The sequence below is a fragment of the Orbicella franksi genome, chromosome 7 (assembly GCF_964199315.1).
Source record: "Orbicella franksi chromosome 7, jaOrbFran1.1, whole genome shotgun sequence".
Lineage (NCBI taxonomy): Eukaryota > Metazoa > Cnidaria > Anthozoa > Scleractinia > Merulinidae > Orbicella > Orbicella franksi.
In genome coordinates, this window is record NC_138151.1 from 16,734,925 (window position 1) to 16,748,604 (window position 13,680).

Genomic DNA, 13,680 nt, shown 5'->3' on the forward strand with positions numbered 1-13,680 from the left:
GGATAAGTACTCGGCATCTGTAGGACGCCAGCAATGTGGAAAACAATAGTTTATCGGCTTCAATATTGAAGTCTCAGTTGTGGTTTGGGATTTTTGCACTTGTGAAAACATTCTTAGCATTCTTTCACAGCTTAGCAGCCTGGTGATTTTTGGTCTCGGCCGAAGGGACTGAAGCTAGACTTGGTCTTAAGCTTTCTGGGTATTTTAGAGAGACAAGTAACGCCTGGAGATAATTACTACTTCTGCATGAATTTCCCGCTGTTAATCTCGCTCGCTTTCCGTCGGCGATTTTTAGCGAAAAATAATAACTTCATCAGGAATTTGTCCCATAAAATATCTACTAATGTGAACATGGCAAGCCGGAGACTGATTTGGGTTGATTTAGAGGTGAGTAGACTCCGTTTTAAAGATTTTTTGTTTTCCACCTTTTCCACCACAAAACGAAAATTTTCGCGAAACCAAAAGGGGTGGCTGGGGAAGTGGGTTTGATTTGTTACACTGCTGCTACTTTTGTCAAAACTGCGATGAAATTTTCCAAAATCACATAGACTATAAAGTTGGTGGTGTCAATCCAGAGACGGAGAATTTATTGAAAAAAATTCACACATGGAGGGACAGTCCATTTTTTATATGCACCCGTCCCCTCCCCATGCAGGGACAGATTCCAACACCCTACTTTTTGGTGTTAGCACCTTCGAAGTTTGCATCCGAGGTTTCAAAATGTTGTTAGTTTCTTAATCGCTGACAGGCCCTTATCCAGATGTAGCCTAAGGGGGAGGAGGGTTGGGGGAGAGGGGAATGGATAGATAATGGCATGTCCCGGTCAATTTTCCAACACAATAAGTCTTATAAATTATGTACATGTACCAGGTACTGGAAATGTTGAAGATTCTTTTAATGTGAAATGCCACTGATTGTTACTTCAGTTGATTTCTACTGTGTGACAAACTATTAAATTTTTGTTAATTTTTAATTTTTCATATCTTTTTCTTCTTTATTCATTATTACTCACTTGTTGGTGTGGTGACAACTAAAGATGACAGGTAAATTTGTTTCCCTGTTTTCCCTGTTTTCTAATTTACATTCCTGTGTATTTAATTTATAAATGTAAGTCTTAGATTGGATGTACATGACTATCATATATTTGAGCTCTTCCCTGTAGGTCTGAATATTGAGACATGTCACATTATAGAAATGGCATGCCTTATCACAGATGAGAACCTCAACATTGTTGCAGAGGTGGGTATAGATAATTAAGCTATTAAGCCAGTATTAGATTTAATGTTTTATCCTAAAAGGAATATTACTGGGCAGATAATAGAAGATACATGTATACTGCAGAGTTCTTGTAATTTGAGTCTCTGAAACACTTATAATAAGCACCACTTACAGTTAAAATACCTGGAAATTGTCTATAAAAAGCTGACTTTCCACTCCTTGTAGTTAAAGCATGTGTTTCCTTGTTGATTGCCTAAACATGACATTGCTCTGCTCTTGCTCAATAGTAATATGTCCCCCATTTACATTGCACTAGAGAAGTCCGAAATTTATCCTATAAATTCCAGACTGATGAGGTCAAAATAACAGACAAAACAACAGACAGGTTTTTAGCCAGAGGGGCATCTATATTCCACAGATCCCAACTTTGAATAGAAAAGTAACTTACATAAACAGCTGGAGTGAGAGTTATTTTCAGCAGATTTGGAAATTTTCAAATCAATCTGGGCTCATATCTGTAGAAGTGCACCTCACATGTTTACTAAAGTTGGTTCCACCCACCTAGAGGGGTGATATGTTAGGTCCCATAGAACATATGATTATCTGACCCTACTTTACATACCCTGGCTTGCAGCCTTCCTGCAGAGGTCCATGTAACTTGTCTGGCTGGTTTGTTGTTGGTGGGTAATGAATAATGATTGTGTTATTGGTCAATTTATATCTCTGATTTCAATTCCTTCAAACCAGTTTATTTTTATCATTGAAGCATTCTAAATTATTTTGGTCATAAGGGGAAAGAGAAGTCTGTCAGACCAATAACTTACCAGGCCATTTGATAAACATGGGGAAATTTGCAATGATTGCTTGCATGGGGTAGGGTAGGGCTAGGGACTAATGGAAGCTAATTTAAAAAAAAAAATGAAGCAGAAGGGGGAAAAATGAAAAAACTCTGTCTTGATTTCTTTTTGCATGTGATTCTTTTAAGAATCCCCCAAAAAGTAACCTGCAAACTCTAGAGATTTCTTGCCTTTGTTTTATGCCGCCGAAAAAGACAGTATTTTTTGGCGGCGTGAAGCAAAAGCCGGAAAACCATCTGTGTTTGCAGGCTACCCAAAAAATGAAAAAAAAAAAAAAAAGAAAAGAAAAACATGTTTGAAAAATTTAAAGTAGAGGTAAAAATTGTGCCACAACAAATGTTTACATACAAGTAACCACTAATCCCAGGCTCTACTATCTGACTGTAGTTCTGTGACATGAGATAGGACTTTTGTTGGTTTTAATCTTGACATCTCCTGACTGAGGGAAATATTGATTCTGTGACAGGAGAAATTAATTTTGTTTACTGCAGTAGTGAAAGTACATACTTAGACAGTACATGTATGTACTTTTAGGCAGGGCTATATCTCAGATGAAAATTCTTAATGAGGCAATTATTTTAAAAAAACAGTTGAGACTTGTTTCATCTTATTTTTGTTAACTTTATTTTTCCATACATAAAGTAGCCTCTTTCAGGAACCAGAAAGTTAACCCTTTACTCCCTAGTCTAGGAGTGCCAATTAGTACACATCATAATTTTGTGAATTTTTCAGAGATTTCTATGAATTTTTGTCACAAAAATTGTCTTGTAAAGACCTACATGTAATCATTGAAGTCAAAAATTTGCTACCCAAAAAGGTGAGCAAAAACATGCAATAAACATTTGTGTCGGATGTCATAACCATTTCTCTTTAATAACTATGCCAGAGATAAATATTAAATGAATTATGTAAAATTTGAACTGCTCAAGGAAAGTACCTTGGTTTGCCTGTGCTGTTACTAAATATGGCCCTCAGCTTTAGGTGTAAACTGGCTCAAGCGACATACTTTTTTATCTTAAAATTTAGGGTCCTGACTTAGTGATTCATCAACCTGACAGAGCATTGGAGGTCATGGATGACTGGTGTACCAAACATCATGGGGAGGTAAGTGCTTCAGTAGTGTAGTGTATGGCGTTACCTGTCACGTCATCACTCACAATCTTATTGGTATTTAAGTCAAGGTACTTAAAACAAGAGATGCAGTGTGGAGACACAGTGGCCTTATGGTTAGTACGCTCGACTCCTGATCGAGTGGTCTGGGTTCAAGCCTGGACTGGGGACTTTGTGTTTTTTTCTTAGGCAAGACACTTTACTCTCACAGGGCCTCTCTTCACCCAGGTGTACAAATGGGGCCTGGTGAATTTAATGCTGGGGGTAACTCTGTGGTGGACTAGCATCCCATCCAGGGTGGAGTAGAAATATTCCTACTCACTTCTAGACTGTTCACAGCCCTCTATTTTCTCGTATTTTTATTTGATCATACTCACACATAGAATCGTGAGTGAACTGGACGCCAGCGCAAAACGGAAGACTTGACTGGGTAGGGAGTGGGGACAAAGAAAAATCTTGCTCACTTTGCTCGCAAACCCCATCCCCCACCCCCCACCCCCACGTGCTTCATGCTCGCAGGGCTCGCTTTTTCTTTCACGTGCATAAATCATTGTGTAGAGAGGCTGTGAACAGTCTAACTCACTTCATGCTACAGAAACCAGGGAAAGCTCTAGCCTCAGATGGGCCACTTGGCTCACATGCAGACTTTACCTTTACTCTTATACTTAAACAAGGCTAGCCTATTTTTGAAAATGACATTAATGAGAACTATTCATCTGATACCAAGTCAGGTTTAACAGCTGCAGTAAGAGCTTCTAAAATCAGCCTGTCACAAGCGGAACAGACATTCCTGGATTTTGTAAAAGAGCACACCCCTGCCAAACAGTGCCCACTGGCTGGAAACAGTGTCCATGCAGACAAAAAGTTTTTGGACAAGTACATGCCACAGTTCATGGATCACCTTCATTACCGAATTGTGGATGTTAGCACTATCAAGGAGCTCTGCAGGTTAGATATAGAGATCCAGCCAGTGTAAAATGCAGACTGCAGACTTAAGGTAAAATGCAGACTGCAGACTTTCTAACTGAATCGTGTTACCATTTCTGTCATAGCGGGCTAACCGTAAACAGGCTAACTGGAGCATTACTCAGGCTAGCCTGAGTGATATAAGTTTTAGGCTAACCAGAGTTCAGGGTCAACTTTCACTCTGATGAGCCTGAATAACCCTGTTTACTTAAAACGTCTGTAGTCTGCAGTCCACAGTCTGCATTTTACCTGGTCTGTGGTTTGCAGTCTACAGTCTGCATGTTACACTGTCAGACCATATAGTCTGATAGAGATCATTTTCACCCACAAGTTTACCACGAAGTGTTGAAGTTGGCAACTACATTGTTGGAGTGGGCAGCTGATTGTGACATCTTTTTCTAAAGGAATTACAATAGACAAAAAGCCCTGCAGAGAAGCAAGTCAAGATCACAATGTAGATGGTCACAGTGATTTTTGCTGGATTGACTGGCTACTTCTGACAGTCCTGCAGACTTCAGATAAATCTCTACTTAATTCAACTATACAAAACTGCGTCTAAGTCAGTTAGTGAACTTGCAAAATTGAAAGACTTTGACAGTGTACCGAAGCCATGTGTATAAGATTTTTTTGCCTGGATATTCTACATTGTCACGAGAACTGTCTATTTTCCGGGGCAAGTTAACCTGACTTTACATTTTCACTCATTTACTTTTCTTTATTTTTCTGTATTATTTAGGAGATGGTACCCTAAAACATATCAACAAGTTCCAAGAAAAAAGGGCCAGCACAGGTACATGTATATAACATGTCATATACAGGGTACAAAATGAAAATTGCCGTCGACTCCCTGTAATTTGGACCCCCTACTCCAGCCAAAAATGCAAACACGTCCCCTTGGGTTTTTGATGATTTTTTTTTGGTTTGCTCTTGAGAGAAGAGTACCTGAACTTTTACATTAATGGCCTGCATTTTAAGGGACAGTGCCCCAATTTTGAGTCACGAGGTTTTGCTTGTCGCTAAAACGCACGGTTTCAGACAAGTATTTCCTCAACAAAGTACGTCTTCTGAAAGGAAAAACTGTGAGAGCCAGTGATTGAACACCTTTTTAATTATTACTTTCAACAGTCTTAAAGGCCCCGTCCACACCGCGTCGAAGGAATTTGAAAACGCCGCTTTAATTATTGCTACGTTTAGGCCTATCGTCCACGCAAATCCGTCACGAAAATGAAGCTTTTCGACAACGCTCTTCAAAACTCAGTGGAAGAATTTGAAAACACCAGCTTTTCATTTTCGTGTGGAAGGAAAACATTTTCAAAGTGGAGCTTTTCGAAAACGTAGGATTTCCTTGACCGAGTGTTGCGGTGAATGTTTGCGTTTTTAAATTTCTCCGACGTAGTGTGGACAGAAAACATTTGATGCGTTTTCAGAGTGAAATCTCCGTTTTCAAATTCCCCCGGCGTAGTGTGGACGGGGCCTAAAAGCGATGAAGCGGTGAAAGCAACTTCTTATTCCATGCCAGGAACATAAAGAATGCATAAATTTGAGCTATTTTTAGTTTGTTTTCCTCTCAATTTAGCATTCACCTGGCCTAAATTTGTCCAACTGAAGCTTAGAAGGTGCTGATCAAAAACATCAGCCGCTTGAATTGTCTCAGTTTTTAGTATTTTTTAAAACGTTGACCAAATATATAAAAGATATAATTGTTTCCTTTGGCAGAGCCCTTGAGGATATTAAGGAGAGCATCACTGAACTTCGATTTTACAAACGGACAATTTTCAAATAACCTGATGAACATCTGATTGAATGTGGTAGGCAATGGAGAAAGAACTTTCAGGTGTATCCAAGCTTCTGAAACCAAGTGTGGACAGGAATGCTGAAAGGGACGTCGAGGACGACGCCTAGTCAAACATGAATTTATATTTAACCAGCGAAATTCGCAGTTGCCCAGATCTGTTCAGGACGCCAATGGCTCTACAAACATGCCTCAGGCTAAATATGCAATGACAGCATCCAATTCCAAATGGAAAGACGAAAAATTAGCCGCAGTCCTTCGCGATCCTTAGACTACGCAGAACTTAGTCATTTCACGTTGTTTTGCTGAGAACGGCTAAGAAATGTAGTAGCAGTACATATGGGTTATTGACCAAGTGTGAGGTCAAGATGGTTGGATATTGGCCAAGTTCTTTTTTTTGCGAGTTTATGGACCGAGACGGAGTCGAGGTCCATAAACTCGCAAAAAAAGAACGAGGCCAATATCCAGCCATCTTGACCGAACAAGCTTGGTCAATAAAGGATTTATTACATGGCTTTCGGGGAAATTTTTCTTGCGGGACACGGCGGGTAGTCCCGAGCGGGCAAGATAGCCCCATCTTGCCCGTTCGGGTAGCCAACCACAGCGCAGGATTTGACTCATCTTGCCCGCTCGCGGAGCTTGCCATATAATAAAGATTTACTGTATAACGCACCTGCACAGCAATTGTTCTGCTCATTAAACCTTTTGTTTAGTGGCGTTCTCGTTGCCGTGGTTTGCTAAAGCTCCCTACTTTTCCTTACAGCACAATCATTTTTGAGTTATTTTTTTGTAAAAAAAATACCTCTTAGTCGGCGCGTCGGGTATGTTATGGACGGGTCAATGGGTGAGTGAGTGAGTGAGTGAGTGAGTGAGAGATGTATGTATGTCACACCAATCAGATTGGATCTACTATGAACAGCCAATCAAATTCCTTGTTGTAAAGGTAAATGGTGCGTGAGAAACACAAGGTATGTATAAACACAAGGACTTTGGTAATTGAAAAATAAAGAGAGACGTGTATGTTGCCGTTTCTTGATTTTTAGTCCGGTTTGGAGGGGAGTGTGACAGTTACATACGTACATTGGGTTGTTTTAGAGTGCATAATTTTCAGTGTAATGGTGGCTAGTTATGAACGAGATGAGTCTTGAGTTTTGAAACAGTTCATGAGTAGTAGGCAAATGGCACGAGATAATTTTATTTTTAATTACAAAGGGTAACTCGATACTCTTGTTTTTCACAAGGAGTTAATTCAATTAGAGGTCACGAATCGTCGGTTCTAGTTCTTAGGACATGTTTTAGAGGAGACGAGACTTTAGATTTGAAGCAGTTCTAACGTTTACAATAGTAAGTGCAGGTAACGATTGTTTTGCTCTTATTGCATGCAAATATAACGAGATATTTTTATTTTTTAGTTACAATGGGTAATTTGACACTCTTGTTTTTCACAAGGTAGTTAATTCAATTAGAGCTGACGAATCGTCGCCACTTGTTCCTACGAGATGTTTGCTATTTTTAGTTTCAAATGGTAACTCGACACTTTTGTTTTTCATATGGGAGTATATTCAATTAGAGCTGACAAACAAAAAAGAAGATTTCATTTCTAGAGTGTTTTTACGTCTCTGCAGTAGCAGTTTAATATTTTTATTTGATGGGCATTTTATGACATTCTTTTCAGTCCGATATTTTTAAAGGTAAAAAGTATGAAAACTGTTCAAATGTTCTTTGAAGACTGTGTGGCACCAAGTTAAAGTGCAATTGAATTAAATCAGACTTTCAACGTGTCAGAGAGGTTTTTTCTCTTTCTTTAAATTTTCGGTGAAGTAGTGCTGTTGCGTTGTGTTGTGTAAAAAGGGTAAACTTACTACTCGTATAAAATGCGAAAAGTTCTCTTAACTTGAGTATTTTTGAGTAAAAATTCCTCTTGGGGGCTGGAAGGGCTCCCGAGGGGGTACTCCCAGAAAAATTGGTTGGGGGTGTGCGGCCCGCTTCCCAAAACCCTCACCGTATTTATGACTAAAATCTGCGATATTCCTTACCCTATTTATGACCTGACCAAAAATTCGAAACCCTATTTACGACCTGACCCTCAAATCAAAACCCTGTTTCAGACCTGCGTTACAATTAGCTCCCTAGTTCAAACCAATGTTAAATTACCGTAAACATATAAATTTGTGAAGGGCTTTTATTGATTTTCTTTTCGATAATGATGAAAAAGTGGCTTCTTCTTAAAACATACCCATATCAAGGCTAAAGGACAAAAACCGTACCCTATTTATGACCAAAATGGCCAAAATCAGCTAAAATCGATACCCTATTTATGACCAAAACGGCTGAAACACCATACCCTTCGGGTCCGCACAGACCTATATAGCCCATATAAGGGAGTCCCCCCCCCCCCCCCCCCCGAGGGAAGGGCTACGTGATCGGTGAGTGAGGGAGTTATGCATGTGCGCGTGTCAGACCAATCACAGTGTGGGTTGTATCAAAGAACGAATAAAATTGCCTGTTAGAAAATAAGATGGTATCTACATTGTGGAGACGTGTCAGATTACTGTAGTTCGTTCAGTCAAACATTTTATGGCTTACTATTTAGTTATCTTACCATTACCGATGTAACATCGTATGTAGATCATAAACTCCCAGTTTCTTTCTTGCTGTACATCGCAACCAAAAAAAATTGTCAAATCAACCAAATCATTACTGTAAACAGTTCCATTAATGCTCCTATCTCCGAGACTTATAGTTCACAAAAAAATAACTCTTGCACGCCTTGCGTGCCTATGTTTACTCCCTGCAAATCAGTGGTCAAAATCCTTTTGAGATAATTGGGGTTGGGGAGGGGGGGGGGGGGGGGAACGGGGGAGTGTTTTGGGAATCTTGAATCCAGAACTAGAAACCAGAATGGGAACTGAAATTGAGAACGAATTTGTTCTTCTCTCATTGACCCTGGCCTGAGGTTTTCTTTCCTCTAAAACCCGTGTATTGTTCATTCTACCTTAGAAAGTATTTCACTCATTTCTCATCACCAGATGAGATCACCAAATAGAGCAAAATTTGATATAACCAGTGCTAGAAACACCAGAAATAAAGACCATGTCAGTTTACCTATGTGTAGAACGTCAGCAGCGCAACGTGGCTTCCATTATAAGGCACTTAGAGTTTCGAATAATCTTTCTGTTACAACTAGGAACCCGCACTCAGTTTCGCTTTTCAAGAAGAGTGCGAGAAGTGATTTGTGGGGAGTAAGATGCATGCAGAGTTAAGTAGGATGTAGTGATAATTTAATAGGTTTATTTATTTAATGTTTTGTAAGTCATCAGAAGCATGCTTCTGAAGTCATCCAATCACGTGTTTTTAATCTGAACTTAATTAGACAGTTTGAACTTATTCTATTTCCTTTTTACTCAATGTAAATTAATTCTGAAAAACCCATTTGGGAGAATCAATGTATTGTAATGTAAATTTTAATTTAGAAGTGACCACTTGCCTTGGCAGTTGTGAGCCACAGTGGATTTGAACCTACGACCTCTGTAATCCTTCATGGCTCAGTTGGCAAAAGAAAATGTTTGACTGATACTAGAACTAATTGGCACAGGATTTACATTACAGGATCTGAAGAGACACTGGTTCAAAAAACTCCGTTCTTTCTCATCACATGTAGCTGTTCGAGACTAGAATTGATGGGTACAAATTGTGCAAAAAATAGTGTACCCTTTCTTGGAGAGTGGTATATATGGATAACTATGACACTGCTCAAGATTAAACCAATGGAAAGTCCTCCGTCTTGAAATGAGATTTGACTACTGAGAGGAAACAATTAAAATTGCGTTTAATTCTGTTCGTAAAACACGACTTGCTCTAGGTATGATCCTTGCAGTCCCCTTTTGCGAGTTAAAATGTACTCATTTTCATGTAAACATGGCATGTTCTTTCCCAGTCTTGGCGCTCACCAACCTCGAGCAGTCTAAAGAAAAAGCGAAAGTGATCGTAGCGTTTTGATGGGCATGGTGGACACCTCTTCATTCTATATTGGGAAATATTATACCACAAAGTTTCGGAAAGTAATTATTTACACTTCAGTTTCAAGGGGATTGAACTGAGCGGAGGAAGTGCCGAGATACCAAGCCTCTCGACGCGAGACACAGCAAGGGGATAGGCCCTTTGCAGCTAAGCCATCACATGACCTATTTTTCATAAAAAAATGGGCTATTACCAAACGAATGCCAGAAATGGAAAAAGCATGTCGAAAATATCAAAATGACCAAGTTTGAGGCCCCCATCATTAAAGAATGAGATTTTATGACAATTTGAATTTTTAAAGGAATAAGAAGATTTGTATGGAAAGAGTTGTTGGAGAGCAAAGTCTTGCTCTCCAGCAACATTTTCCATACAAATCCTCTAAATTTTCCGAAAATTCCAACGGTCGTATAAACTTACTCTTTAATGCCAGGGGCCTCAAACTTGGCCATTTTGGTATTTTCGATACACTCTTTCCATTTCTGGCATTCTTCAAGTTATAGCCCATAATATAAAAATTTCTAGGAAAAATTTGGTCACGTGACCCCAGCTGCAAAGGGCCTATTGTGCAGCAAACAGCGAATCAGAGAGAATGATCAAAAACTGATCAAGGCAGAATTTGCATGGAACTGAAAAACAAAATGAATAAAACTTCCGTTTGTGTCAATAATAATTGGTTTACTAAACTCACTACAATAATTATGTGTCTCATCATCAACTGAAAGCAATCCCAGTTCGACTGCATTATTTATCACTTTTTGCTCTATCTTCTTCTGCACTGCTGTCATTTAGTGACGGGCTTGAGCCACCTGTACAGGGAAGCCAAATAAATCACGAGTAAAACAAACTATAACATGACACAATCATCCCAGGCTTGTCGGAAGAAGTAGTTATAGGTTTTATTATAAAGGTCGTATGTTTTGCCATCTTGAAGCTAAGCACATTACTAGGTGGATGTCAGCCCTAATTGTTGACAATACGGATTGAGCGCGGTGGCGAAGCTCGACTGCATGCAGATTTTCCCTGTTTGGTCTTGCCGTGGGTATTTTAGCTGGACTACGTCTCGCCAAAATGTGAACCATGGTTCGACCAAACTCCCCGATTAAAAAGATAGTTGATTGAAAAAGAGCTGAAGAACCCTAACCGCTGGTCTAATTTTTAGGAAATACAGAATGGTATTAAGTAATTTACTTTACCTTAAGTACTTAGCGGCGTGTCGTGTGCTTATACCATGATCATATTCATGTTACAAGGGTTTAGATCACATTTTGACTGGATAATAAAGATACAATTTCTTATTTGCCAAAAAAAAAAAACGACACTTCCCAGACACTACAAAGCTAAAACTTTTGGCTGCAGCGCACATGAAGAGGGGAATATTTACCAGTAAACGCTACTGAGCCGGGACTGTCCTCAAGCTCTGTGCTGCTGTTGCTGCCAGCTGGTGAGCTCCTCTTTCTGTTCATTACTATGGGGGGTGGGGTACTCGCCGGTGAGTTGGCACTGTGCACATTAGTGAGGTCGTCATGATCGTTATGTACCATGTGATATTCATCACCTGATGAGCTGTGCAATGCACTCAGTGAAGAATTGAACGAGTTATCTGTACCATCGGATGATGGAAGATCCACCTGGCGGTGAACTGAAATAACAACATTACCAGTATAAAAACTGTTTCACTGACGGGTATTCTAAGTTAACCTTGAGTGAAAGAAGCTACATATTTCGGACATTCGACGCCCAATAGTCTAAGCTCCCAATCTAATATTGTAATTTAGAAAACAGCCCTAAGAAAATACGCGCGCTGATTGGTTAAAAATCGCGTTTCTATAACTCGACAGAAACACAAACTAGCTCGAGCTGTTGACGTAATGATAGCGCGAACAAAGAGAATTTACATTTTGATGTTCAAAGTAGACAAGTTGTTTCCCTTTATTTCGTCGCGGTGTTTTCTAAAAGAAATAGAAAACATGTCATCCGTGTTTCTATCCAGTTATAGAAACACTCGTGCAAGCCTGCAAATAACAGTCAGTCATCGGACAATTGTCCGGTAAATTTGAGGTTTTGACAGGAAAAAGCTTAGTCTGGTCGGACACTCTGACCGGGCATTTCTGTTAAACGAAAAAATAATTTAATTGGAAATTTGTGGCTGAATATGGAACAAGTTAATTTATTATACTGCCACACAATACTACGCAAAAAGGCTTTGTTATCAGTTTCGTTTTTATTCCATTTCTGAGAAATAATTTTATCACGTCGAATGCGTTGTCTCAAATGTCACGTCGAACTGTAAACACGCCACATCAGCGCCACTATTCAGGCTACGTGTTAATTTACGCATTTTGCGGTGGTGTCTTGAAAGATTGTCAAGCCCCATTTAGTCTGAATTACGTTCGTCTGAAAAACTACTTGAATCTGAGGCCCGGGGGGGGGGGGGCACTGCCATATATGGGCTATATAAGTATGTGCCGCTGTGAAGGGTATGTTTTTCAAGCAGTTTACTCTAGGATAGGGTAGATAAATCAGAGCGTTTGGGTCTAGAATAGGGTATAATTTTTCACAAAACTGACTAGTTGGTTGAAGATTTTGTCTAGACTAAGGAAACCAGGAATTGCCACTCAAAAATATAAAAAAATCAAAAGTTTAAAATTAACGCAAATCAGCCTCAACAGTGTCGATAGATGGGGGGATTTGGGGAGTTTACTCTAGCATAGGGTACCAAAATTCAGCTGAACTAACTCTGGCATAGGCTAAGGGTTCCAGGGTCCCAGCGGCACATCCCCACCCAGGAATTCCCAAAGTACCCCCCCCCCGGATCTGAGGTCTTATATGTTGTTACTCGTTGTTTGTTATGTGCAAGTGTTGTGGTTTTTAGTCGTAATTTGACTCGACTAAGGCCCAGTTCAGACGCCGAACTTTTTATGAGCGGAACTTATTTCGAATTTGGACCGACCCAAATTATCAAAAGTACACCTGTTGATTCAGACGTCGAACTTAATTCGCCGAACTTTATTTAGTTTAAACCAAATCACATCGAAATGTCAGTGATTTTCAGACAAAGCGAAAACTGCTTGTAAAATACGTTATAACAATTTATGCATTAGGTTCGGCTCATGAAAAGTTCGAGGTCTGATTCAAAGCCGTTCCAAAGCCGAAATTCCCGGCTGAGCTAGGCGGAATTCCAAATTCAAATAGCAGTTCTTAATTGATTCAAACGCCGTACTTAATTCAATGTATTTGGTTCAGCTCATGGAAAGTTCGGCGTCTGAACTGGGCCTAAAATATTAAATATTATGCAAATTGGATATACAGCCCAAATTCTAACGTTTCGTTTATCTGAATGCAATCGCTTTCAAAAACTTTAAAACCTCTAAAACGAAACCAAATGTATTACCAGTCCATATGATCAAAAATCAGTTTTATAGCTCTATAAAGTTTTTTGGTACGTCTGTAGTTCAATATATTTTGAATCAGTTTCCGTGCCACAGACATGTTTTTGTGAAAAGCGTGAATGTACAAATTAGTCACGCTTTGTAGTCACGACCACTTCCAATTTGAATTTCATCTAACTACGCAAATTTATTTATTCAATTGACCCCAAAAATTGTCGAGGGAAACTTGCTTTCAGAAAAAGTCGAAGAATTCATTTCAGCCAATTTTCAAATCTCTGAATGTTATTGTGAGTGAGTTTTGGTCAGGTTTTGCAATGACAAGCTGTCC

General features: G+C 39.4%; 2 protein-coding genes across 3 annotated transcripts in view; one reads left to right on the forward strand and one right to left on the reverse strand.

Moving 5' to 3' along the window:
* Nucleotides 1–221: 221 nt before the first annotated feature.
* On the forward strand, nucleotides 222–8,342 carry LOC145493028 (oligoribonuclease, mitochondrial-like). Its single transcript, XM_081472434.1, has 7 exons — nucleotides 222–387; nucleotides 1,037–1,043; nucleotides 1,163–1,239; nucleotides 3,102–3,179; nucleotides 3,913–4,133; nucleotides 4,888–4,941; nucleotides 5,868–8,342. Exons 1-7 carry the CDS (start codon nucleotides 247–249, stop codon nucleotides 5,932–5,934), a joined length of 645 nt encoding a protein of 214 aa, XP_081328560.1. The 5' UTR covers nucleotides 222–246; the 3' UTR covers nucleotides 5,935–8,342.
* Nucleotides 8,343–10,617: 2,275 nt separating this feature from the next.
* Nucleotides 10,618–13,680, reverse strand: part of LOC145492983 (uncharacterized) — a 33,176-nt gene continuing 30,113 nt past the window's right edge. For both annotated transcript variants that reach the window (XM_081472375.1, XM_081472374.1), the window contains exons 28-29: nucleotides 11,345–11,602; nucleotides 10,618–10,769 (exon numbers count right to left, since the gene is read on the reverse strand). In XM_081472375.1, coding sequence (XP_081328501.1) covers nucleotides 10,705–10,769; nucleotides 11,345–11,602 — 323 coding nt within the window. In that variant the 3' untranslated portion in view covers nucleotides 10,618–10,704. The remainder of the gene's footprint in view (nucleotides 10,770–11,344; nucleotides 11,603–13,680) is intronic.